The following is a 27528-nucleotide window of genomic DNA, read 5'->3' on the forward strand; positions in this document are numbered from 1 at the left end:
AAATCTTAAAGGCTTGTCAAGCACTTCTGTAATACACAATGGTCTTTTTAGAACCGTACCCATTAGTAAAAAATAGCAAGAGGAATAACTGAATGTAGCACTTCCCTTCTTCCTTCTGAAGCCTCGAAGGCTTGATTTCCAGGAAGGGAAAGTACTCTAGAAAAGATCCTTCTCATCTTGACAGCGATCAACAGTATCATCTGTAGGTCTGCAGAAGTCGTCATCATTGGAGACAGAATCTTTGGAGTTCATCAAGAACCACCAACAAAACATCAATTAAGTTACATGCTTCTTAATATCTTTCGGTTTTCATATGCTTTAAAAGGGGAACATTTCAAAATTTGTAGCTGAAAAAAGGGCCCCAGATACCAACCTTCTTAAAGTATACTGAAAGCCTTGTATTGATTTCAATGTTGTATGTATCAATCCCAAAGAAAACTCTGATGCTGTTATCCAAATAATCTCCAGCAAAGATGTGCACTTCCTGTCCCCACTCCACTTGTCTCCCAGCAGTAGTGTCCCTGGGCAGAGCACACTTGCAGTAGCCTACGCGTTTCCCTCTTGGAGCTGTCATGGTTAGCATTTTTTAGAATGGATTTGAATGGAATGGAATAGTCTTTCTGTTGGAAGGGACCTACAACAACCATGTAGTCCAACTGCCTGACCACTTCAGGGCTGACCAAAATTTAAAGCATGTTATTAAGGGCATTATCCAAATGCCTCTTCAACACTGACAGGCTTGGGGCATCAACCGCTTCTGCTGGAAGCCTGTTCCAGGGTTTGACCACCCTCTTGGTAAAGGAATGATTCCTAACATCCAGTCTAAACCTCACCTGATGCAGATTTGAACCATTCCCAGGCGTCCTTGTCCCTGGATCCCAGGGAAAAGAGATCAGCACCTCCCTCTCCACGTCCCCTCCTCAGGAAGCTGCAGAGAGCAATGAGGTCACCCTTTTCTCCAAACGAGACAAACCCAGAGTCCTCAGCTGCTCGTCACGGGACATGCCTTCCAGCCCCATCACCAGCTTTGTTGCCCTCCTCTGGACACATTCAAGGACCTTCACATCCTTCTTAAATTGTGGGACCCAGAATTGCACACAGTGCTCAAGGTAAGGCTGCACCACTGCTAAATACAGGTGCTAAATACAATACACTAAATGAAGTAATTTTATCAGTTACTAACACCAGGTTTGCTTTCTCTCTAGAGAATCACCAGATATTTTTGTAATTATTATTCACTAAGGACAAGAATAGCACAGAGTACGCAAATCATGTGCAGAAGAAATGCCACTGGCCAGGGCTGTCACAGCTCAGTGTCTATGCGGCACACTGAGCAAGCCAGAGAAAGAGTAAGTTGAAACAATATTCTTATATGTATTTACAGTCTCACACTCTTTGAACTACAATATGCAACAGTCAGAGAAGTATGATTATGTGCGGGCAGGATATTAGGCTTATTTTTATGACGCCTTCTGTCTGACGTACAGACAGTTGAAGTTGAGGCTCTGCCTTAGTTACAGGACGTGGTTCTGTACCGCAGAATAAAGCTGTCTTGTCACTGGGTCTGCTAAAGCTATATTGTGACTAAGACCATCAACTTCATGGTATTTATAATACCGTTAGGTATTCTGCCTCCTTGCCGCCAGGATCTTTTTCCAAAGTATGAATATTTTTGGCTACTTTAGTCTGACTGCTGATGTAAAGAGTAGCATCACCGCAAATAGAGCTTGGCATGCATACGAAAACAAACCTATATTCCACTAAGATGCAGGAAAAAATACATAATCCTAAAGAGATAAAAGAGTAAATATCATGCTATCTGACCTTCTATCCCATGACCATTACTAAGCTGCCCTGCACCAGGAAAATGAACAAAAATACCACAATTGTAATGACCTCGTTTACCTGAGGACCCCATTTTCTCTAAGCCGTTCCAGCCATGGAGGAACAGGTGGCAGCAGCCATACTGTGTAGCACCTCACCTTGTAGTCAGTACTGGGGGCAGCCAGGTCCCAAATGGTGAGAATCCATCTTAGACGCTCAGCATGTGGGATATCAGTATCAAAACCAGCATGAAAACATACCATAGGCCAATGCTGGATATAGCATATTAAAAGTATGACAGATGTTTGCCTTTTCTGTACTTCATTAATGTACATAAAATAGATAATGGAATGAAAATCTCAGAATTTAATTGGAGAGTATCTATACTAAAAAGTTGGGTTTGGTTTTGTTTTAGTAAAACACAAAGCTGATGCTTATACTCTCAACTACAATTAACTTTGAGTCTAAGACAAACATCTTGGATCACTTTTTGAAAGGATGCTCATGGTCACGCCACACCCAGTGACCTGTCCACCTTCCAAGGACCCCGTGCAGGTAACAGTGAACAGATGATTGGCCCCAAAGCAAATTAAGCAGAATGTTTCTAACGTCCACTTTCCAACACAGCAATTCATCGTACAGGAAGGACTTCAGTACAGTTATTTTTCTGGCTCCTATGGAACCTGGGGCAGTTGTAGAGAAAATATCCCAGTACTGCTCCAGAGAAGTGGGAGCACAGATTTACAGCATGCGCTTTCCTCTCTTCCTCCCGCAAGGCTCTCAGTCTTTCCTTTCTCCACCAATTGAATAAACATCACTGCAAACGCACAGCTGGTCCTTGGAGTTGTGTCCCAAGTCACTTGAAACCAGCCAAGAGGAGACAGGCTGGCAAGGTCTCCAAGTGCTTCTCCTGCAAGTCCTGCCCCAGCGTCACAGGGAATCGCATCCAGGGCCTGGCATTAGAGATGGAAACGCTGGCAGGCAAGCTCCCTGGCATTTAGAAAAAGCTGGTTTCAACTGAAAGACTCTGAGGGCTTAAAGATGAGGTTTAGATTATTCAGATAAAGGTTTTCAGAAGAAAAGGAGCACGACCGAACAGAGTTAGGGGGATCAGGCTGAAAGAGAAAGAAGGATGCCAAGCTGAGCCGAGGTGAAGCTGCTCTCCAGCCCCAGGGAGAGTGACCCATGCCACACTCAGAAGCAAGGGCACAGCTCCCCAACTTGTTTGGGGAACCTGCTGTCCCGTCTGCTCCAGCGCCCCCGGCTGGCTCCGGGCCCTGCGGGTCAGCTAGCCGGTACGGCACGCAAAATAACTAAAAACTAACTAAAACCCCAAATCCAGTGGGTAACAACAGAGAAAAGCCCAGCTCCTCGGGCTGGGGCCGCGCCGGCGGGCAGCTCCTCGCAGGCTGCCTCGCGCCCCCATAACGGGGCGACGCGGGAGAGGGCAGCCCGCCGTCCGTCGCCTCAGGGCCGGCCCCGCAGCCGGGGAACGGCGGCGGGAGGCGGCGGCGCCCCCCCAGCCCCACCTGCCGGGACAGAGGCCGCTCGGCGGCGGCGGCCCGTTAATTGGATCGAGAGCCCGGCGGAGAGGGGCGGGCACTGGCCGGAGCTGCCTCGCCACCACCGGAGTGCCCGGGGCGGGCCCGCCCCGCCGGGAGCTGCTGGAGGCGGGGCGGGAGCCCCCCTCTCCCGCGGCTGAAATAGGGGGAGGGCCCGGCTCTCCCTCGCAGGCCAGGTGACTGCTGCCCGCTGCGCGCCCCGCCGAGCCGTGCTAAGCAGACCGCCAAGTAAGTGGGGTTGACCGCTCCGCTCGTCCGGGCCCGAGCCGACCCGCGCCACGCTCGTCCGCCGGGACGCCTCTGGGACCTGTTCCCCGTGCAGCGTGGCTCGGCGGGCGGCCGCGGCTCGGGAAGGGTTGGCGGCTGCCAGGGAAGTTTCCTCATGGAAAGGGGGCGGGTGGGGGAGGCGGTGCCCAGTCGGACGCTGGCCTGTGGGCAGGAGGGGACCGCCGCGGCTCGGTGAGGAGAGGAGACCCTGGTAGGCGCGGGGCAGCGGCGGGGACGGGAGGGGCGGCGGGTTCGCGGTCCCCGGTAGGCTGTTGACAGGAGGCTGAGGGAAGCTCTCTGGTCCCTTGCGGCCCAGCCGCTAGCCTGACTTTCACCGGGTGCCCCGTCGCTCGGGCGCTGGGGGCTGCGGAGGCGCTCCTTCCCTCCCTCCGGAGCCGCGCCTCCGCTCCGGGGACAGGGGCCCCTTTGTGCCGGGTCCCTGTTGAGCGGCTTCACGCTCTGAAACCGGAGCCGCGGGCGCTGGCAGCCCTGTAGTGCAGAGGGGTGAAGCGGCTCGCCAGGACCCCCGGGGGAAGGGGCCTCGCTGGGGGCCGGGCTCGGGGCGCGGCGCCCCGTGACTCTGGGGGGCTCCATGTTGCCGGTCCGTGAGCCGGGCTCCTGAGGGGCGGAGTGGGGCAAACGGGACAGCTGCTCGTCCCCATCCTTCCTTCTGGGTGTCCTGGTATCAGGGAGGGGAGAGCGGGGTGCAGGGCAGGCCGAGGGCTGCTGCTGCGGCGGTGTTGCCTGGCCCCGGGCAGGCTGCTGGGGTTACCGCGTCCTCTCTGGCCCGAGGCAGGGAAAAGCTGATAAACGTGGAGGGTATTAGCGTGCCTGGACATCCAGGGCTCGAGAAGACAGTCTGTGATTTGTCACTGCGTGCAGGAGGGGGGAGCCGGGATCTCTGTGAAGCTATTGATAAGTGAAGCTAGTGTGGCCCAAACACATTAACCAGTTTCACTGCTTTCTGTGCCAACTATGTGTTCTTTTCTTGCTTCAGTTCTTCAGGCTTGCAGAAGGCTTGGAGCTTGGTAGTGAGGGGGATGTTAACAGACCACCTCCGGACACTTGCTTTTGGCCCTAGGTCTGGCCTTTCCCCTCACTCTGTAACGAGATTGGTGTTCCCTGCCCCCTGAAATGGGAGATGGGTGCCTCTCCCCTTCAAATCTGCCACTGGTCTAATTCGTACAAAGGAATTTCTGATACAGTGGTGATTGATTGCAATGCAGAACCTTAGCAGAGCCTCCCACTCCACCCTGGAATTCAAATGCCACCAAGAAGTCACTAAGCCTTACAACGACTCAAGTCATTCTTGGTGTGTAATGGGAGCAGAATGCACAACTGTAGTGCGTGGGCTAAAATGACAGGGTCCAGATACTCCTCGCTCCAGGTGTGAGCTCGTCTCTGGGTGGAGTCGAAGGGGAGCTTCTCCCCTTGTGTTGCATAACTAGGCACATTCTTTCAGCCAAGGATTCACCTTTCTGTGAAGTGCACAATGTGCTCTGGGTGAGACAGCCTGTTCTGCTTTGACAGTGTTTTGTGTTGTTAATGGTATTTCACTAGAAGTTCCCTAAAATATTTACTAGATTGTCCTTTGAGTTGCAGCTTGGAATAGGATGAATGTGTGAGCTGGATCAGCTGCTTGCTGCCTTCCCTATTCTGTGCCTGCTGTACTATACTGCTTTATTGGCTTTTTTTTTTTCTTTCCTTCTGACCTGTGAGTTTGAGCTTCTCTGGCTTGCCTGCACTTGTTCAAGTGAAGACTGTCTTCTTCTCAGGCTGTGAAAAGTGGTAACTTCAGTGTGTCAGCTATGCATAGGCCTGAGAACAACTGCCAACCTGGAACTCCAATATCAAACATCAGTGTGTGAATAAGGATTGTGTGTGACTGGACTGTGCCAAAATGCCACGGGTCCTTGGCAGACTGTGTGCGTAACCAAGTCATAAAAGCTTGAAAAATCTGATGGACTCAAATTCATTTCTTCACAGGACAGTGACTCGTGCTTTTAGTCATTTTAAGTTATTGTGGATTATAAAAGAGCTAGCCTGAATCTTCTGGGCTTTCCCTGGATGAACATGAGTTTCAAAAAAAGAAATAAATGTGTGCATGTGTATATATATATACACACACACAGAGATATGTAGTTTGTTGGGTTTGTTGGTTTTTGGTTTTTCTAATTCAACAATACAGTCAGGTATATTTGCATGTGACTGCTTTTCTTAGGAGATGCAAAAATGTGAGGACACATTAGTTACTGCACCAGGGCAACATGAGCTTCTGTTAGGAACTCATATGATATCACTGAGCATGGCAAATACTGTATATTCTTTATTCTGGCCATCTTGAGGGCTGAAGATTATTCAGTTGTTGTTTGAACTATTTGGTCTGTGTCATGGCTGGCAGCCAGGAATTGAACCGGGGACCTCAAAAACTAAAAGTGTCTGCCTGTAGCCTGAGCGGAAAAAGCTATGCTCTTGATCAGAGAGCATTAAAAAATTGCCTCTATTTTTGCCATCAGCTGATCAGTGATGTGTGAATATGGGCTGCTCTTGAGAGTTCATGGGGAAATGCCTAAACAATAGGAGTGCTGTTTAAGCCCTTTGAGGGACTCTCTATCTTGTTTTAAAACAGACTTTCTATTTTATCACTAGTTACTCAGCATGATGATTGTAGAGGGTACTGTATGGCAGGGAACTGTGTCAGATAGGTTTAAAAAAAAAGAAGCGTTAATATCTAGTCTAAGGCCTTAGTGGGTGGGACAGAAAACTGTGACTACTCTATCTGGAAGTTTTCATGAAGAACTTGGGTTTTTGCTTTCTGAAGAATAACAAAAGAACTTCGTGTCCTTGGAGCAGTTAAGAAGCTGTTCAAGACGTAGCTTTTTACCGCTACCTTGCAGCATGGTGTCCACTATAATTTAACATCCAAATGCACTCTGTCTCGGCACAAGTTTTTCCAGCAGCATAAAGTGTAACATCAGTGCAGAGAGCCTGGTGTGTCCTCTACAGTAATCATCCAGCTTTGTTTCAGTGACTGGTACAATAGTTTCATGTTCCTTCAAGCTGAAATGGGGGCTGAAGTTGGGCGCTGCTATAAGGCAATATGTGTGAACAGCATCATAATTGTATTTCAGCCTTCAGTGGTTTCTCATCACTGCGAATGGCACGATGGGAAAGAGCCTTTTCAGACTTGTGATAGTCAGAGTTTGTGTGTTAAATCTCGTGGTTGTCACTGGACATTGTAGTTTGTTGAAGAGGCATGTGAGAGAGCTCCATGCTACTGGGAGCCTGGATCCAGAGGCATTAGACTTGTGTAGGATTTTATATTCTCTTAGTAGGTGACTGTGGTACAATTCTGTTTATTGTGACCTGTCAGTTTTTCCAGGCTAGATGAGTTAGAATTGCTGTGGGCAACCCACAACTAACAGTGTTAGCAGGTCTTCAGCCTTCTCAGTCCTGTCTGTGCTATGAGCTTGCCCAAGATGTGTCTCTTCTGTTTGCAGGAATGTATGGTACTTACCTCCTGGGCTGCTGGGGACACAGTCAGCCCTTTCAGTCACCTATAGGCGATTATCTATCTGTTGGCAGTAACTTCCTCCTCTCCCTCAGTAGCCCTGCTGCCGAGGCAAACCTCTCCCACTCCTGTGTGTGCTGAGCCTTCAGCTGCAGTGCTGCTGCATAGAGCTCTGAAGTAGGCTTGCTGCCTGTCTTTGACAAGGGCTAGAAGCTTTCATGGAGGACTGGGAGAAGATGCAGCATATTTCACTTCTTGTATGATTCTGGATATTTATTTTTGCTTCTTGGTGTTTTCAGCCAGCTCTTCCTTGTGCTAGGACTGCTGACCTGTGGAAACCTGTGTGAACGCCCGCTGTTGATTTCAGCAGGCTCCTAACCCAATGCAAGGGAAAAAAGCAGGGGTTTGAAGCAGCTGCCGCCCCACAGCTCAGGAAGCCGGGGAAACAAAGCCCGCTGGATTGCTCTGTTTGTGCTTTCTGTTTTTAAAAAGCCTCCCAGTGTTCTTTCCTTAACATGTCAGGTTGAGTCCTGAGGATCAGAAACAGAGATCGTTGCTTTGGGCAATGGGCTGGGAAAACAAATGACATTCCAGTGATGTTGAACAGTTAAAATTTATTCTGTAATGTGCGCCTTTTGGGCTGACCGTCCCATTTGCTTGCGTTCTCCTGGAGTCTTGTTGATAATGCTTGAGATATTAAGTACTTTATATTAATAGTCCTGTTCTTCAGTTTGAGATTGAAAAGTCTATTGGAAGAGGCACTACTGGTACCAAAAAGCAGATTCTGTGCAGATAGTATGAAAGCAGATAAAAGTTGCTCCATGACATACAGGATAACAAACTTCAGGAAGAGTGCATGAAGTATGAATATCCACTGTGCAGGCCAGTTCCTAATGGCTGCCCTACTTCATCCTTGTTATCTGAGTGTGTCTCTGGGAAACAGGTCAGAAAGGCATATGATTATCTTCAGGAATGGCGTACCTATAAAGTGATTGAATCTGTCAAAGTCTTCTTCAACCAGGAATGCTATGAAGGGAATCTAAGTTACTGAAAGTCCTCTCCAGTCCACAGAGCAAACTGCTTTCTTTTTACACACCTGGTCCCATAAAAGATTGTGTGAAATGAGTCTGTGTAAAAGCTGGCCTATAGTCCTGGCGGTTTGCACGATGAAGTCTGCCTTACAGTTGCAGTTGTTCTTTATGTTGTTTAGGTTTTCCTGTGAGGAAGCAATTGAGTAAATCTAGCTCTAGTGACAAAAGGAAAGCAAAGAGCCTTGTTGTCAAAGTGGAGGGACTGACCACAGTGTTGGAACAGAAGCAATGGGTGTGGTGCTACACCTCGTTCTTCTTTACCGTAAGAGATGTCCTAGCATGCAATTTTACCTTATTCAGCTCTCGCTTCAAAAAGTTGGTTGTACTCGCTTCTACAGCCTTTTTGGGACTCGGAACTGTGCAGAGAACTGGATGAACTTCAGAAATGCCTTGATGATGGTAATCTTTCAGGTTCTTGTCTGCATTATGTGAATATTTGGAAGGAAAGTATTCACATAATGGTTTTAGTAAATCAGTTTTCCCAAGTAAAAACAAAAACTGGCCCCTCAGTATAAGTAGGACATTGAGGTGCTGGAGCATGTCCAGATAAGGGCAACAAAGCCTGGTGAAGGGTCTAGAGGGCAAGTCTGATAAGGAGAGGCTAAGGGAGCTGGGGGTGTTTAGCCTGGAGAGGAGGAGGCTGGGGGGAGATGTTATCGCTCTCTGCAACTACCTGAAAGGAGGTTGTAGCGAGGTGGGTGTTGGTCTCTTCTCCCAAGTCACTAGCGATAGGACAAGAGGAAATGGCCTCAAGCTGCATCAGAGGAGGTTTAGATTGGATATTAGGAAAGAATTTCTTCACTGAAAGAGTGGTCAGGCATTGGATCAGGCTGCCCAGGGAGATGGTGGAGTCACCATCCCTGGAGATGTTCAAAAACATGTAGATGTGGCACTTCAGGGCATGGTGGCATTGGGTTGGTGGCTGGACTTGATGATCCTGCAGGTCTTTTCCAACCTTAATGATCCTATGATTCCATGATTGATGCAAGCAGAGATAAAGTGCAGTACTTCGAACTCATTGGCCATACGATTGCCACACACTTGGTCTGAATGACAGAATACTTGTCAACACGATCTTCCAATCCCCCTTCCTCAGAAGACACCTAATGGAAAAGACAAGTATTGGTAAAGGCAAGCCAGGAGCTGCAGAACTACAGCTGGGTTAAAAAAACACTGTGACTTCCAAATGGGAGGAAGGAGCAAAGAAGGCTGATTGGAGACATCTGACTACTGTGCAGTCTAGTGAAGCAAGAAACCTCCAGAAGCTCAGTATTAGAACAGAGCTAACTGGCTTGTGGCTCCTCTAAAGGTTGTTTGATTGCATTGATTGCAATATGCTTCCTTATTACTACTTAATGCATTCAAGTAAACTTGATCCATGCTCTGCAGTTTGCAAGGTGACGTAATCATAGGAGGAGAATATTCCATTGACAGGACCTTAGAGGAGTTCTTGGGTTTTATTTTCTTTTCTCCCCTCTCACCACCACAGGAAGCACCCCCTATCTCCACCCTCTGTTTCTCCCTTCTTTGCTCAGGTTTGGATGAGGCTGGGGTGTTTTGCTCTGTTTGGATCACTGCTGCTCACATAAAGAGCTGAACAAAACAAACTACTCAAAGCCTGGCTGGAAGTGGGTGGACTGGCTCAGCTTACTATTGTAATGAGTTGCCTTTACTAAGTTAGAGGCAACTGCGTTACAGGATGGAGTACTGATCTTGCCTTGCCAGTCACTGAGTGCAGAAAAAACCGTGGCCAGGTGAAATGGAGCTAAATCCTGGAAAAACTGCAGTGCAGACTGAGATTGTTGAGGTGGGTATAATGGCTTCGGCTCCAGCTTTAAACACCTATTTATCAATGGTTTACGAAGAAATAGCTTCCAGTTTTTTTGGGGTCCCTTCTGATTAAAAGGGAAGTGCTGACTGCATGTACTTGCTGGCAAGTTTGGTGTTTGCTTAGAGAGACTGATGCAGTGGGGTACGAAGTACCCAGCTTGGAAGCAAGCAATTGAAGTGGCTTAGGGAGTAGGACAGTAGAGATTACAGGTTCTTAATATCTGCATGGGTTAAAACCTTGCCCTGAGATTGGGGGGTAACCCAGAGAGAGTGGGAATTGGGAAGTGGGCATGCTGACCAATGTGTGGAACAGGAGCTATGCTATTCACAAGGCTAAGAAAGTAGGCTAGTGTAGTGCTGTTCCTAGTAGCTTAGATGTGTGTCTCTAAGCTATCCTTTGCTCCTATTTGTAGCTGCCTGCAAAGTACATAAAACATCAAGATTATTCCAGCAACTGTCTTGAACATACGAAATGAACATGGCCTGTTGCCCTGTTAGAGTAGGGTACCCCGTGGTCCAGCACTGATTTCCTCCATCCTTTAATTCTGTGGATATTTGAGTATATAATAATTTCTTTTCATAGGAAGAACAACTGGGGAAAATCTAACACAGCCCTTGATAGCCCAATACATTCCTTCATTAACATTGTCATGTATTGTTGTGTTAACCAGGATAGACCTGTGTTCCTGTGATAATGAAGGTTTCCTACATCATATTGGAAAAGAAAGCAGTATTTTTCCTTTTCTGGTGAAACAATTTCTGCCTGGTAAAGCTATGTCAGTCAGAAATCCTGACCTTTAGATCAGCAGCAGTGGGTTGGTAGAAGCCTGTCCTGTAGCCTTGGCCTCTGAGAACCTGACAGGGAATAGCTAATAGATGTGGAAAGTATTTAATTCTGAATGAACACTTTGAAAACTTGAGGTAACACATGGGGCTATGTCTGTCTTCAGTACATTAGCCTTGTCCAAATGTGGAGAAGGCCAATATAAAGAAGCTGTGGCCTGAAATAAGAGAGTAATAAAGCAGCAGGTAGACTCAGGAGGTCAGCCTCTTAAATGGGGCAGGATCTGTATTTTAGTACTTTGGAATAGTCATGGAGAAATTTGCTAGTGGACAGCCACATGATCTCTAGAGAATCATTGTCTGGGAGACAGGCTTCTGTTACAGGCTTGCATGTAGCTGAAGTGACCTTTGTTTGTGTAGTTACTGTTCTGCCTGATGTCTCTCTGATCTCTCCCTGGCTGGAGAGATCAGCTGAAGTCTTTCTTGAAACTGCATTAGGTGGCCTTGGCAGGCTTCAGTCCTTAGGGAGTGGCTGGGAAACACTGGCTCTTAGTCCCCTTCCCAGTCAGGTGACTCTACCAAGGGTGTGACTACAGCAGTAAGATAAATATCTCTAAGGGAGGTTTTGGAGGATCTTCTTGTTCCTTGGCATCCTCTATAGCTGTAGAGAAGAACTGGCCCCCCTTCAGAAAGGTGAGTACACTTGTAAATATCAGTTGTCCTATATAAGGGCAGTGGAGAGCATGTTACTGGGCACCATTACAGTCACTGGTTCAGAGCATGTGCATGTGCAGGTGTGTTCAGAGCAGGTGCATTTGCACCTCCAGAGATGGTGAGGCTGGAAAGGACAGCCTGTCCCATGCCCCACTTCATTCTCTCCATCCGGGACCTTCCTAGCACTGCTGTACCAGCAGCAATCCACTGCTGGAGTCATGTGGAACCTCCTGGCTCCAGCTCTCTAGTTCCATTCTGACAGCAAGTTAACAGGAAAAAAAAAAGAAGGGTTTTCACATCTGTCATTCTGTAAGGGGAGGGGGGCTGTCATCCTTCTGTGTATCTGGATTGTCCAGATTGAAATGTTGGTCTGCAACCTACACCAGAAGTGCCCTGGAGCGAAAACAATACCTTCACCACTGCCTGCTGTACTGGAGAAGTGACTCTTTGGGAATCAAATTGGTGCCAGAAATCTCATGTTCTTGCCTTGTGGTATTAGTTGTTGTTTGGAGGTGGAAATAAGTTAGTAGCAGCCCATTCCTGATTAAACCTCTTGCTTAGCTTGACTCTAGCACCTATGCAGAAATTGGTCCATAATGAAAATGTGCCTTACGTAAAGCCCCAGTTACTATTACTAGATAAACATAACTTGCTCCCTCATGTGTCTGTGCTGGGCAAGGGGAGAGGAGTTGGGCAGAAGGTCTTGTCTGGCACAGTGTACAAGCACTGTTTCTGTGGATGAATTCCTGCAGGGCTGCATGCACCAGCCCTTTGAGCATTGTTCTTGGCAAACTTCAGAAAACAATTGCTCACGAGGAGTCTCAGGAGGCAGTTGAGCAATGCACAGTAGTGATGCACTGGGCTTTTGGAGGCTCAAAGTATTGCAGTGTGGGGTAGAGGGAGGAGGATCCCTGTGGCTTACCTATGTTAAGGAAAGGTTTCTGAAGTAGAGAAGAGTCATTATCAATACTGGGTCTAGAAGTTCTATTTGTGGATCAAGAGCCTATTGTACTCATGTTGTAAAAACATGAAACAATAAGGCATACTGTGTAGTGTCTTGCCAGATTCACATGTTTTGAGAGGGAAGGTTTAGTCTGATGCCTTGAGCTGCGGGGAGGCATCTGTGGTCTGATGTGTGATTGACTGGAGTGGGGGTGAGATTAACAACATGGTTAAAGCTCTGTCATGACAAGCCCTCTGGCATTTCCCTGAGTGGAGCTCAGTACCAGTGAGGCAGTCATGAGCCATTCCACATTTCTGCAGCTAAAAACCAAGAGCAATTTTTTGATAACTTAATAGGGAGTTGATAGCAGGTGTGGCCTAATAACTATGTCGGTCATAAGTGAGAGCAGGTATTTGGGGGAAGGAGGGGAGTACCTTTTTTTAACACTACTAGCAGAAAGGGCTGTAGCTCTGCAGAAATCTCGTTTACATGGTTCAGTTTGTCTGCCTGACGTTGCTTGTTGTAGTGGTGTCTGATGCTCTCGTCCATAATCCTATGGAGGTGTGAGGTGAATAGAGATGTGGTTGCTCTCTCCCTCCTTCAGACATCTTGTCTGGCGGGAGCTGCAGTGAGATCTCAAGTAGCTCTTTACTGTGTTAGCTGAAAGAGGAAGGTGGGAAGGCAGGGATAAACATTCCTTTGCCCTGCAGATATGATTTGCTAGGTAGCCTCCTCTTAGCAGAGGTGGCAGTAGCATCAGAAAGAGTCTTATATGTGGGTTAGCACCACATACAGCTCTAGCTGACCCAATATAAGTCCAGCGATGTTGCTCATATTGTACAGGCTCTGCCAGCCCTCATGACTTATGTGGTGGCTCTTGCTATATCAGGCTGTCCACAAGCTAGCCCTATCATCTCTACTTTGCTGTGAAACAACCTCTGGGCTTTTGCAAGTATAACTCATATATTTGCTTTTCCTGGCAAACTCTGGTTTCTCTTGGTCTCAGGCTCTTGGTGGCTCACAACACATGCGGTGTTTTGGGAATAATGAGGCATGAAGGGGTGGAGTGGCAATCTGTTTGCTCTTCTGGGGCTCAGGGTGACAGCAGCAGCTGTTCTTCAGCCCCTGTGTGCAGTACTAAGTACTTTCCCTATGTCTGCATGCAGATCCAATTTGATCTGCTGACTGACATGGGCTCATGGAGTATGTAAAATCCAGAAAAAGCCTGGCAGGAAAGGGTCCTCCTTGTTCTTTGACCTCTTTGCTTCTACCAAGCTAGATTTTTCTGGACTCTATAAAGCCTATATAACTGCTATGGAAATATGTACTCAACTGGCTGCTACTCAGATCATGAAGATTACCCGGTAGAAATATACTACTTTATTGTATTCTCCCACCTAGCTGCTGTGCTGATGACTACAGTGTAGCCTTAAGCCGTGGGATACTTTGCCACGTGATATTGTGGATGCTGAAAACCCATGCAGATCCAAAAGCAGATTGGAGAAACTAATGGAGGAGAAAGCGATTGAGTGTTACTAAATTAAAAGGTGCCACATCCAGCTCAGGAAGTTCCTGTCACCAAATGGTTAGAGGCTTCGAGAGCCTGCAGGGAGGCATCCATTTATCTGGACTTCTATAAGGCCTTTGATATGGTCCCCCACAACATTCTTGTCTCTAAATTGGAGAGAGATGGATTTGATGGGTAGACTGTTCAGTGGATAAGGAATTGGTTGGATGGTCACATCCAGAAGGTAGTGGTCAATGGCTCAATGTTGGGTGGAGATTGGTGCGAGTAGTGTCCCTTGGGGGTCCATACTGGGATCAGTACTATTTAATATCTTCATCAATGACACAAACAGTGGTATCGAGAGCACACTCAGCAAGTCTGCAGATGACACTGAGCTCAGTGGTGTGGCTGATACACCTGAGGGCCAGGATGCCCTCCAGAGGGACCTGGACAGGCTGGTGAGGTGGGCCTGTGAGAACCTCATGAGGTTCAACAAGGCCAAGTACAGGGTCATGCACCTGGGTTGGGGCAACCCCTGCTATCGATACAGGCTAGGGAATGAAGGGATGGAGAGCAGCCCTGTGGAGAACGACTTGAGGGTACTAGTGGGTGAAAACCTGGACTTGAGTTGGCAATGTGTGCTCACGGCCCAGAAAACCAACTGTATCCTGGGCGGCATCCCCAGCAGCATGGCCAGCAGGTCAAGGGAGGTGATTCTGCCCCTCTGCTCCGGTGAGACCCCCACCTGCAGTGCTGCATCCAGCTCTGGAGCCCTCGGCACAGGAAGGACATGGAGCTGTTGGAGCAAGTCCAGAGGAGGCCACAAAAATGATCCAAGGGCTGGAGCACCTCTCCTACAAAGGCAGGCTGAGAGAGTTGGGTTGTTCAGCCTGGGGAAGAGAAGGCTCTGGGGAGACCTTATTGCAGCCTTTCAGTACTTAAGTTTGTCCTCATCTTTCTTACAAGTCCACTTTATCAGGGCCTGTTGCAGTAGGACAAAGGGTAATGGCTTTAACTAAAAGAAGGGAGATTCAGACTAGATATGAGGAAGAAATTTTTTACAATGAGGGTGGTGAAGCACTGGATCAGGTTGCCCAGAGAGGTGGTGGAGGCCCCATCCCTGGAAACATTCCAGTTCAGGCTGGACGGGGCTCTGAGCAACCTGAGGTAGTTGGAGATGTCCCTGCTCACTGCAGGGGGGTGGGACTAGATGGCCTCTAAGTGTCCCTTCCAACTGAAACTGTTCCGTGTTCATGTATGCTCGCTCTGCTCTCAAAGCAAGGGAAGGCACCTGCTTTTGGCTGCTGTCCTCAGGGGCTATGGGGCTATAAGAACCCTTAGTCTGATCCAGCACAGCTACTATTATGTTTCAGAGCCTGTTGATCTTAGTGGTAGCAAATCCAGTTATTTGGGTTTGTAACTCCTGAGAAAATAAGTAGGTATGGCCCAAATTCTAATGTGGGAACTGCCAAAAGAATGGATTTGGGGTAGGTTTTTGGGGTTTTTTTTGCCTGACTGTCCCTCAAATGAACAAGCACACTCCGACATGCAACAGCTTTCCACATTTACCCCCGAATTCTAGCACTGCGTAGTCAGCTTGAATCGGAAACCAGAGATGGAAGGCACGTTTGTGATTCATTGCTTCCTGATAAAGTGGGGATGGGGGTGTGGGATGGAAAAAGTGATACAACCTTTGTGTCATATTTAAATGATCTGTGTCTTTTTAGGGGAAGGAAACAAACGGTCTGGGGCAGATTTAAGTATAAATTTACATAACTATTAATGAAGTTTTTTAATCTTAGCAGTTTCAGGAATGTGTAGTCTGGTTTTGCTGGGGACCACTGGGAAGTCTTGGAAGGTTTATGATGAGCAGTAACTTTTTAACCAGTGACCTGGATCTTGTAGAAGTATCCCAGTTCTTCCTTCCCACCCCTTCCTCACCAAAGGTCCCTGGTCCATTTCCAGTAACCTAGTCTGCTTTTCTTTCCTTCCTCCTCTTTTCTTACCTTTTACTTCTCCAAAACTGTTTTAATGTCTGGCTAAAAATCCCACTCCCTCCTGGGTTTTGCAGTTTCTGCTCTCAGCTGTATTAACTCCCAGTTGCCTTAACCTTCCAGCCTCAGCTGAATGGATATTCATGGCTGAGCAGGAGGGTTTTTTTGCTTGCCTGTCTTTTAAATAAACAGACTTTTGACCCTGAAGTAAAACTTCAGGGAAGTGCATTTTTATTCACCTCACATTCCTCTTTTTGCCCTCAGTTTCCTTAGCCTCTGCAGGCCTTTTACTTCCCAGTCCTCTGTAGAAAATTAATGATGGTTACCTATACGATAATGCAGAATGAAGTATTTCTGAGAATGTGATGGGGACAGCTTACAGAACTAAGAGTCAAAAAAGCTCTGCTGGTAGAGAGCCCCACCCTACCAGGGCAGTGTTAGGTGCCCTGCTGCTAAAAGGAGCCAGGCCTCTAAACAAGAATATACATTCCTGTGTTTGGGTTTTGTTTTATAAATGGAGACTTATCGAGTCCTTCGTCTTGTATACAAGTCCTTTCCACCCTTAGTAAAAAGGGACTGGAGAAAGTGTACGTGTATGTCCTTCTCTTCTCCCAACTCCAGCTATGTGTAAAATTGCGGGCAGCAGTGCATGGAGGTGGCGGGGTTTGCTAACCCAACACTGTACAGTGAGAGGGGACCAGGCCTGGGGAGCGTGCTTCTCTTGCACCTTTCTAGCCTTGAGCTGTACCCTTTGCTCAGCTGTTGGGGTGCTACCTTTCCCACACAGTGCTAGTGCTGTCATGCCGCCCCAGTGTTTCTATTTTAACTCTCTCTGGGGCTAGATCTTGTGACACAAGGATTTGGCATCTCTCCTATGTGCTGGAATGTGACATCTCAGGAGGCGTAGTGCCTGCAGCTGCTGTATCAGAGGGTGCCCCTCCTAGTAGCTGGCAGAAGGGGGACACCCCTAGGATTGTGATACATCAGAACAGATCAGTATCCCCTCAAAGGAGCAGCAGTGTCTAACTGTGCCCATCTCTGTCTCCTCCAGTCTTTTTCGTGGAGTTTGAAGGGCTCGGGACGTTCTTGCCAGCTGCCCGCTGCTCCCCTGCGGCATCTCGCTTTCAGGTATGCAGTTACTGGGGACAAGAGTAGAGTTGCATGCCCTGGAGGCACATAATATAGCTTTGTAGTGCACTGACAAATAGTAGGGAGGGAGGACAGGGACAGCTGGTGGCATGGGTGGAGGTATTCTTCAGGTTTCAAGGTCTACGCACTATGTCCCATTTAACAACTTGCTTCTGTGACTGGAATTCAGCACTTTCAGCCTTCTGGAGAAACCCAGAACAACAGCATTAATGTACTCCTGACACTCTCCATGGGATGAGACTGGGCAAACAGATGAACTGTTTCCAGCAGAAATGTAGGAAGTTCCTGCAGTCTGTGCTGGGGTGCTTCACGGTGTGGCTTGTGCCACTGAGAATGATTTGCAGGAGATGTGGACTCTTGACCTGAACTTCATCTCTGCTGTGTGCTCTGTGGGCTGGCAGAATGAACAGATATCTCTCTCGGGTGTGAGGGAAGCTTTTTATAAATAGGAATGTGTAAGAGGAGAAGTGGCAGCAAAGGGCATCTATGCTGCATTAACCCAGGCTTGCCTAGAACAGAGTGGGTTTGCATGTGAATGACTGGGCTCGGGCCTTTTTCCATTACTCCCTCCCTCATTCCTGCAGAACAGCAACCCTGACTCTCTCCCCAAGGAATTCATAGTATCACACCATGTCAGGAGCAAACTGGCAGCACAGACTAGCACAGGGGAACAGGCAAAAGTTCTGACACAACAGAGGATGATATGCACCTTTTACCTTCTAGCCTAGATTTTGAGCCTAATGTAGTGAGAGAGTTGAGGGTAATGAAAACACCAGCCCTACAAGGATGCTGCTAGGAAAGCAGCGCCGCTGGGTAACAGGGTGTGTGCTGCAGTGCCATTTGGCTGGGTAAGCCCCAGTGTGTTCCTGTACTTCTGCTCAAGCCCAGCTCAGCTGGTGGGCAGCTTATAGGGTTCCTCCCCATTCAAGACATGCCTGCCTGCTGACTGCTCAGCCTTGTTTTCTCCAGTCAGTTGTTGTAATCCTGAGTCATACCAGGAAGCTGGAGCCATCTCTGACAGAAGACTTATTTAAGTCTTTCAAGGCAGATTTCAAACAGCTTTAGCTACCTCAGTTTCTGTAGCATTTTTTACCCTCTTGAAGGCCTTTGTTAAGAAAGGAATCTCTACAGAGATGTCTGGTGCTGCTGAAGGGTGTTGGATTCACTAACATCTCCAATATCTGTACAGCTGAGGTTTGGCGAGATTGTCTTCTATGACATCCTTTCCACACGTGCTGCAGGCCTGCCAAGGAGGCCTTCTGTCTGCAGGGAGGGAGGAGGCATGGTCAGTCCTGGGCATCTCTGTGGGATCTAGCCATCTGCTGCTGGAGGTGCAGTCATGCTAGTACTTGCCTACAGGGCAGTAAGTTGGGTGGTTCTAGCTCCAAGAGTCATGGAAAACTCTGCTTTCTGCAAAGCCTTGGCCACTGCTATGTTAGAAATCACTTTTCTCTCTTCTCAGCTTAACTGAAATCTGCAAAAATTCTCTGCTGCAAGAAAACGGGGGTGATGTCATCAGAAGATGATGCTGGTGGGGAAGCTCCTGGGGGCAGTTTCTGGGAGGTAAGGAGGGATAATCAGAGTGTGTGGGAGGTAGGAATGTCTTCTTACCTCCCACCTGTGGAATGATGGCATTGAGTTTCAGGTTCCTGGGTGACGTGGTGCTCTTGGGGAGTGGAAGGGAGGCACTGGTGGGGAGGTTCAGTAACATGCTGTGTGTTACTGCTGGGAAGAGGTGACCCTTTCCTCCACAGATGTTCCTTGTTCAGCTGAGACTGATCTGAGCTGTGAGAGGTAAGCAAAGCATCTCGGCTTTTTCCTTCCACTGCTGTGCCTGCCTGAGAGAGTGCCAGAGGAAGGTCTGAGCCCAGCTGCTGGCTTCAGATGGGCCTGTGCTCCCTCCCCACACAATGACAGACCTGCTGTGGTCTGTGCTGAAGGAACATAGAAGTCAGTACAGTATAAATGATGACGATGTATGAAATTTCAGGCTGGAAACTACAGACGGACAGTGAAGCGTGTGGATGATGGGTACCGGCTCTGCAATGACTTAATCTCCTGCTTCCAGGAGCGAGCCAAGATAGAGAAGAACTATGCCCAGCAGCTAACAGAGTGGTCCCGTAAGTGGAGGACCAATGTGGAGAAAGGTAAAGTTGGCGGGTTGGACTGGGAACAGGATACAATCATTTCACTCTCTTCCTCGAGTGCTCTCTCTTACTGAGGTGATGCTGTTTCCGTGGGGGTCAGGCTGCCCTTCTCCACGAGGGGGGTGACTTTCTGGGTGTGTCTCTTCTTGTGTAGCCAGTCCTCTGATTCACTTGGAGAGGTGTTCTCTGCATTGTCAGGTGTTTGGTTACCAAAAAAAGTATCTATTTGTTCAGTTTAGCAGGTCTTTGGGTGGTCCAAGTCTTAAATCAAGCTGCAGATCTCCCCTTTTAAGGATGGCTTGGCTGAGGCTCCTTTTCCTCCAGTCAGAATGACTACTAATGCTGTGATTTAGTGGCAGCGGGCTCAAACTGATAGCATCCCCAAAAGGCAATGGGAAACAGTGGGACAGATGCCCCAAAGGACCTACTGGTCTGCAAAGCAGAAGCTTTAACCTCAGTCATGAGCTTGCATTGCTCTCTGTCCTGAAGCTCAGGCGAGATCTGTTAAGAGAATTTTGTACAGAAACCTTCTCCTAGCAGGCGCCATCTGGGACAGCTAAGGCTAAAGAAATGCAATAAAATGAATATAAATTTGAAAATTTAATAAAGAAATGGGCAAAAGAAATGCCCATCTTGGCCAGCTGTAACAGCCAGTCTAGATGCTGCTTGTTGGGACTGGGTGGAGACCAGTCAATGCTGACTTGTGTGATGGGGGAGAGTTAAGGAGGTGACTCCATACTGATAGATGGGCATAGGAGGAAAAGAATCTGTGTTCCCTCCTGTGGTGTAAGAGCCCCTCTGGTGCTTGTTCCTGCAGGTCCACAGTATGGTACTCTGGAGAAGGCCTGGCATGCCTTCCTGACAGCTGCAGACAAACTGAGTGAAATTCACTTAGCTGTCCGGAACCACCTGGCTGGTGAAGACTCTGATAAGATCAAGGCCTGGCAGAAGGAGGCCTACCATAAGCAGATGATTGGAGGCTTCAAGGAGACAAAGGAGGCAGAGGATGGTTTCCGCAAGGCCCAGAAACCCTGGGTGAAGAAGATGAAAGATGTGAGCAAAGTGTGAATGGGGAGGGAGAGATAAGGGAAGTTGAGCTGGTTTTGAGAGCCATGGGGCAAACAAATTGGGTTTAGCCAGAGTAGCAGAGAATGCCAGAGAGGGAGGGATGTCTTGGTGGTTTTGTGGTTTCCTTCCCATGTGGGAAGATGCTGATAACAGGCTCTGTATTCCTGCACAGCAGGTAAGCACTGAAAAAGGGATCATTTGAAGGTACCTCTTCCCCTTGGAGCATGGTTTACTAAATGCCAAACTGGCGTTCCTATTAGGTTGTCCTGAAACCATTGCTGCTGACTGTAACAAATGTTACCATGCCCTCTCTGAGTAATGGAGGATCAGTGTGGTCAGGATCATGGCTTTTTCTGTGTTCTCCTCCTATAGGTGGAGACTTCGAAGAAAAACTATCATGCAGCCCGGAAGGAGGAGAAAACAGCCCATACAAGGGAGAACCATGCCAAGGCAGACTCATCTATCTCTCAGGAACAGCTGCGCAAGTTGCAGGAGCGTGTAGAGAAGTGTACTCAGGAGGCTGAGAAGGTGAGTGTGTGTTGTATGGATGTGGGTCACAAGGGTACTCCTCTCGAGGCAAAAGCACTGGTTGTAATGTCACTCAGTGAAATGGCTCCTGCTGAAGCCTGTAAGGAGGTGGGAGATCCCATTGTCAGAGGTTTTAGCAAGTTAGACTGAGACTTCAGTAACTAAGGCTAAGGTTGCTCTATCTTTGGTGTTGGGTAAGATCTAATTTGTAAGTAAATTTTAAAAAAGTAGAGAATTTGATGCAGGGGGTGGGAGCTGCAGAGCTGGGATTGGCTACCAAAAGTGGCTGGTTTGCCTGCCCTCAAGAGTGAAAGTGCGGAAGGCCCTCTATGGAAGAGGGTGGCAAGGAAGAACAAGGAACTTGCAAGAATATTAAGAGAGCAATGTATGGGGTACCAGCTGTGGGATTGCTGCTTCCTTCTGTGGTGTATTTGTTCAGCAGCAGGGGTGGGGGGGAAAACTTGTCAGTCCCAAGCCAGAGCAGGGGAAGTGTCACTGGCTTGACATCAAGGCCACACATCTCACTGCTGTCCTCCTGGGTTGATATAGTGCAAGGATCAATATGAGAAGATGCTGGAAGAGCTGAACCGCTACAATCCCCGCTACATGGAGGACATGGAGCAAGTGTTTGAGGGTTGTCAGGAAGCAGAGCTCAAGCGATTGTGCTTCTTTAAGGAGATGTTCCTGAATCTGCACCAGCATCTCAACCTCTCCACCAGTGACAGGTATCAGCCCTGACACGGGAGGGCAGTCTGCCAGCCTGGGGTGCCAATTCTGGTGTCTGAAAGGGAGCTGCCTGCTTGCATCAGGCAAGTCTCGCTCCTTCCCCTTCCAAGTGTGTCTGAGAACTGGCATTTGGTCCCTTCAGGCTGACCAGTGCTGGTGTCTCTGATCTCAGATAGTGCCAGGCTCCCAGAGACGATTCTTTCTGCCTCTGAACCCTTCGTCTTCCACTACTGCCCAGCACTGTCCTGTGGGTGTGTTTCAATTCTATGAAATGCCTCCATGTTGCTATATGTAATCCCAGTCTGAGGAATGCTGCTCTACCTCATTGTATCTATAGCTATTGCACCCTTTCTGCCCTGAGTGGGGAGACCTTTTGTGAGGTAATGATAACCATAAGTCCAAAGCTGCCCTTAAGTAGGGACTACACAGGGGAAATAGGTGCAGCCTATCTTCTGGGCTCCTATACTTGAAGGTGGAAGCAATAAATCTGAGCCGCTTCCCTGTCCATGTGCAAGAATGTGCCAGGCTTTTTCAATGCTCTCTTGATGAACTGCGCTGAGAGTTGGCAGACATTAGCCACTGCTACACCAAACAAGCCTGTCCCATTTGCCAGGTTGACCCTTCTGTAAGGGTGGCTCTGTTTTTCCTAGGGCTGAACAGGTGTTGCTTTAGCATCCCTAATCCCGTGGGACTTCGAATGCTATGTAATTGTGCGTGAGGTTGTGCTCTTCCTACTTGGCTTTTGGGAAACTGCTGAGGGACTTGGTTACTGATGGTTCTGTGTCTTCCTGGTCATAGCTTTCATGCGTTGTATCGAGATCTCTACCAAGTCATCATGGCTGCGGATAACCAGGAGGACCTGAAGTGGTGGCGCAACACTCATGGACCAGGCATGGCGATGAATTGGCCTCAGTTTGAGGTGATGTAACATTCTAGAGTGTATTGTTACTATTTCCAAACACTTGGCTGCTTTACTGAAATTGGTGGATTGCTAGTCTCACGTTGGAAAGACCATGGCTTTGCTCAGTAGGCCCATGATATTAAAGTCTTCTGAAATTCTCATTGTGTTGCAAGGTCTTTGCCGAAAGGGGCACATGCAGCTCTGCCAAACTGCAAATGCTCCAGCTGTGAGGTCAAAGAACAGGAGTTGGTGGTCAGGGCCTTGGGACCAAGTTCCTGTTATAATTTTCTCGCAGCCCTTCTTGTTGTACTTTGGTATGCAGCAGGAGTGAGCCTGCTATGCCAGCAAGGCCATCTGGCTGACCGGCCCAGTCACAACTGAAGTACGACCTGGTGTTCTCTCCTTCTGTATTGGTCAGAAAAAAATGTAGAGAGCGTTTGTATCTGAGTGGTTTGATGGTGTTATTGCTTTTCCCCCGAACAGGAATGGTCCCTCGAAACGCAGCGGCCGATCACCAAGAAGAAGAGTGGTAAAATGGATGACGATGTCACGCTGACCAGCATTTTGCCAACTGGGGATGGTGTTGTCTCACAGACCCCTTTGCAGACAAGGCAAAGGTAAGGGCTGGAGTCTGGGATATGTCAGGTTAGGAAAAGTATGGACCTGCCCAGGGTCGTGAGCAAGTTGGCTTGATAGGAGTGGTCCCTTCCTCAACTTAAGAAAAGACAGGGTAGAAAAGAGGGTTTGGGGTAGCTGCCTTTTTCTCCTACTCCTTTTCTTTTTTGTCTAGTGTGTACTGCCTCACAAGGTGCCTTCCTTGAAAAGATCAGTCTAATAATGCCAGACTAATGCTGTGTGAGATTCTGGCATGCATTTCCCCAATTCCTCTTACTCCCAGACAGGGTGAGGAGGGATGGGCACGGGCAGCCTTGCCAGTTAGCTGTACTGTTTCCTAAACAGATTTTATTCCCCCTCTGGCATGGTGCTGAGTACTGCCTGACATGTCTGGGTAGAGCTGCTTCCCTTGCCAATCTACAGGCTTTCCTGTCAAGAGGAGCAGAACAGCCTCTTCTATGACAGCCTGAGGGCACCCACCCATGTGAAGTTAGTATGGCATGTAGCCTCTTCAAGGCTTTTTGGGTTCCAGGTGCCTGTCCTCTGCTGCTCTTCCCCTCTGCTCCTGTTCCTGACTTGGAAAATGGCATTCCAGACATGTTTCTTTGGGATGGGAGATGTGGCTTTTCCCATCTGTCGTATTCTTGGCTGGAATAGCTCTGGACACAGCTGGGCTCTCCAGTTAGGACCAGCCTTCCTTGTTGTGAGAGGGTCTGCTAGAGTGGGATGAGGTCATGAAGAGAGTGTATGCGTGAAAATACTTTGAGAATGAGTTACCCTCCTGGCCCCCAGGGCTCTAACACTCGGATGCTTTTAACCAAATCTAGTATCTCCTGGGATTTCTCTTCCCTGTTCACCCTCACTTGGCTCTTGGGCCTCTTGTGCCTCATTCGATGGTGCAGCAGTCTCGGGGGAGTCTAGGTGGTGTATGTTTCAGGAGGAGGTGGGTGAGAGATGAGTCATCTAACAACCGCCTTGTCCCCTCTCTCCTTCCACATACAAAGCAGAGGGAAGGAAGATATCTCGGAGTGGTCAGATGAGGACACTCCCAAGAAGTGCCTGGATGCCAACGGGCATGAGGAGGACATAAAGGTACCAGGTGTACGGGTACGAGCGCTGTATGATTACACAGGACAGGAGGCTGATGAGCTGAGCTTTAAAGCAGGTACAGAAGTACTAATCTCTTACTAACCTTTTGCTGTCTTCACTCAGGCTGACTGAATGATTGAAACACTTTTTAAGAACTGGATGTTCCCTTGAAAACTGATTCTTCTTCCTCTGGCCTGACCCACTGCCAGCTTCTCTGAGGTGGATGATACACTGGTCAGGCCAAGCTCTTCTAGACTAAGAGACAGTGAGGCCACAGAAAAAGATACTGCCTGGGCCTTAGTCACTGTGTAGGGAGACCAGACCCCAAGTGGTAAAACAGATCCTTCCTGCCTCCTTAAGGCATTTATTGTATCTTGAGACTTTATTGAATGGTTCTCCCTTGTGCTATTGATATAAAAATTATATAGGTGGTCTGGACTGTCCTTTGAAGTAACCAGAAGATAAGTGTTTTGGGAGAAAGCTCAGCTGACTGACACATACTACCGAAGGCAGAGTTTGACTGGCAATAAACAGCTATGGTTTGAGCTATTGCTCAGAATGTGTATCCTGAGAGTGGAGATCCTGGCTTGCAACAGAGGACTGAGTGAGAGAGAATGCTGGAGCAAGCAGACCCTTCCCCTTTTCTTCCTTCAGTTAAATTTAGTTTGTATCTGCCACCTTCTCCAACTCCAAGAGGACATCTGGATCTTGAGAGTGTCTCTAATCTTGCTTGTTTTGAGTCTTACATGGTATCTCTGTGCTATACCTCTCCAAAATACACCCATTTTAAAAAGGCACTGAAGTCCTTTGGTAGCAGGGGCTTGTGCCTGAGGCCAATATCTACGCTGCAGTGTTAACATACTAGTAAATGTCCTAACACTAACTTGTTGCCTTAAAATATTTTACAAAATGGGCCCTCTAGAACTGGACTCTGCTCTCTTTTCTCCACCCAGCAGGTGTAATGAGGCATGGCTGGTTAGCTTCAGTCATCCCCCTTTTGAATCTGCTCTGAGCAGCATGTACCAGTAGGGCTTAAGCCTAACAGCAGATGACTTTTTGAGCCTCTGCCAGTGTGGGATGTGCCTGTTGATGCAGTCAGACCTCCCCCTCTGGCAGAAGTATGACCTTCTACTGGTGGAGAAGGGGACCTTTCTGCCCTTTCCCAAAGTAGGTGTGGGAAGGTTAAAAGCCTTTCCTGGTCATAGCCTGAGGAATGAGTTGATTCCATGCCTTGCTGGCCAAACGAGACACTACAGCATGGAATAGTCATTTTGGGTCCTAACAGCCTGAGCTTAGCAGCCTCTTACACTTCCTTCCTACCTGCTACGGAGGAGCTACTGAGAAAGAAATCTCTGAGATCCTTCTGATCTCTCTGGCTTGGAAGCACGTTCCTTTGGGGGGAGGAAAGCAGGCAGAATATAGGGCAAAAATATTTCTAATGTCTGTCTCTTAAGTCCTTTGGTCTAAGGGATGGTTCTGATACTGAAGAGGTCAGTAACTCTGGCTTTGATTAAACTGTGCAGTATTATACCGAACATGATAGGGGGAGAAAAGTGCGGTGATTCAGACCACTAGGTCTTGCTTTTTTTTTTTTTTAATCAGCTCTTCTGAGGTGGGGAAAAATACCATGCTTCCTAATGACTGTTTGTGCTTTTAGGTGAAGAACTAATGAAGATTAGTGAGGAAGATGAGCAGGGCTGGTGCAAGGGCCAACTTCTCACTGGCCAAGTTGGACTCTATCCTGCTAACTATGTTGAGAAAGTTGGATCATGATTGCTACTGCCCTGCTAGCATCTCACAGCCATACCAGCATTTCCTGCAGAGGTCACGGGGTCACTGCTGGCCCCAGTCCACCTTTGCAGTATATCCAGAAACTTCTGGACTTTGAGGGCATGTATTCCATGTAACTACTGCTTCATTTTAAATGCCTAGACCTGTAGGGATTTTCTAATAAATAAACAAGGATGAGTAAATATTTCTCTGACTGTGATAGGAGCATAGGAGTGCAGAAGGGAATGGATCCTCTTGACTTGCACTCGGTGAAGGGAGATAAGTGGACACATGCAACTCTTCAGAACAGAGAAAGGAGACTTCCTTGGCTTCAGTGCACATGCATCCCTAGGGTGGTGGGGCCTACCCTGCCCCCAAGCTTCCTCTTCAAGGAACTTTGGATGTGCAGGGCAATAGGGAACTTCTAGTATTGCTTCCCCTTTTTGGCTCAATTAAGCTGACTAACAGAAATCTACTTACTCTCCCACATCTTTTGGAAGTCTTCAGTATCCTTTGCCTGCAGATTTGTTGGCTCCTCTGGTATAAGGGATATAGCTTCAATAACCTGGATGTCCCCTCCCCTTGCCCTCAGATGTACTGGGATAACACCAGGAATTAATGATAGTACAGCCTGGGGACAGGAGAAGGAGGCTTCCCTCTTGCATGATGTGGCTATTCAGACTCTCAAGCTGTGAACAGAACTGTCTGGCAGCAGGTCAGAGTTGACTCAATATTTCCTAAGCTGGTGGCCCTTGAAACACACTTAAAGCTTGTATTAACCAAGAGGCAGCCACATACCTGTGCTGTTCTGTTTAGGACCCCTAAATGCACTAGTATGTGTTGGGGTTTCTAATGCTTCTAGATTGTTTTGGCTACACCTCCATTCTTCATGAACACTCAGGGTACAGCAGTGATGTTCTTTTTCCTTCTCCTACATATTCCTGACTTATGCATGCCACAAGTGCACTCTTTGCTTCGCCAAAGACCTCTGTGCTATGATGAAGAGTAGCAGAGTGTAGAAGCTGCCTGCTGGCTGGCGGAGTATTAGCTATAGAGGGATAACTCTTCTTCTGGTCCTGAATTGCTGCAGGTGTACTTAGGCCCAGTTGTTAAGCACTGTTCAGCAGGAAGGACCTATCAAACCTCTTTATCTGTCCTGTGTTTCTGCCCTTGAAAGCCTCTGAGGCTGCTGAGACACAGTGGGGTCCTGATCCTAGTGCTCTGCATATTCAAACCTGAGGACTGATGGATATGTTCTGTATAAGATAAGCCCAAGAGCTTGAGGGAACAAAATAAAGGAAAAGCTGCTATTTTTTTGAAAAACAAACACACCAGACCCCCACGCTCCCAAACAACAGTTTAAAAACAGTTCACATTACATCTGCTTGAAATTGTTGTTGAGGTGCACTGTTTGTCGTAGTGTTTTGTAGGGAAATCCTTATTCTGGGTTAGCACATGTGATGTGCTTGGTTAAATCATACTTGCAAAACTCAGTCAAGCCTCCGCCAG

General features: G+C 48.0%; 2 protein-coding genes across 10 annotated transcripts in view; one reads left to right on the forward strand and one right to left on the reverse strand.

The window, feature by feature from the left end:
- The first annotated feature begins 3452 nt into the window (after positions 1-3452).
- PACSIN3 (protein kinase C and casein kinase substrate in neurons 3) lies at positions 3453-26224 on the forward strand. Of its 9 annotated transcripts, none has more exons than XM_075105425.1 (11): positions 3453-3614; positions 17078-17154; positions 18638-18738; positions 19166-19322; positions 20140-20375; positions 20763-20918; positions 21468-21643; positions 22443-22563; positions 23029-23162; positions 24165-24325; positions 25907-26224. In XM_075105425.1, the coding sequence occupies exons 3-11, from the start codon at positions 18685-18687 to the stop codon at positions 26020-26022; spliced, it is 1311 nt and encodes a 436-aa protein (XP_074961526.1). In that variant the 5' UTR covers positions 3453-3614; positions 17078-17154; positions 18638-18684; the 3' UTR covers positions 26023-26224. The 9 variants fall into 9 exon arrangements, with proteins under 9 accessions (XP_074961526.1, XP_074961533.1, XP_074961530.1 ...); XM_075105432.1 differs by having other exon boundaries at positions 19244-19322; XM_075105431.1 differs by having other exon boundaries at positions 3458-3614; positions 24168-24325.
- The window catches only part of CSTPP1 (centriolar satellite-associated tubulin polyglutamylase complex regulator 1), a 112865-nt gene continuing 98503 nt past the window's right edge, over positions 13167-27528 (reverse strand). The window contains exon 9 of the mRNA XM_075105463.1: positions 13167-13185. Coding sequence (XP_074961564.1) covers positions 13182-13185 — 4 coding nt within the window. The 3' untranslated portion in view covers positions 13167-13181. The remainder of the gene's footprint in view (positions 13186-27528) is intronic.

This window comes from Phalacrocorax aristotelis, chromosome 10, assembly GCF_949628215.1.
Source record: "Phalacrocorax aristotelis chromosome 10, bGulAri2.1, whole genome shotgun sequence".
Classification (NCBI taxonomy): Eukaryota; Metazoa; Chordata; class Aves; order Suliformes; family Phalacrocoracidae; genus Phalacrocorax; species Phalacrocorax aristotelis.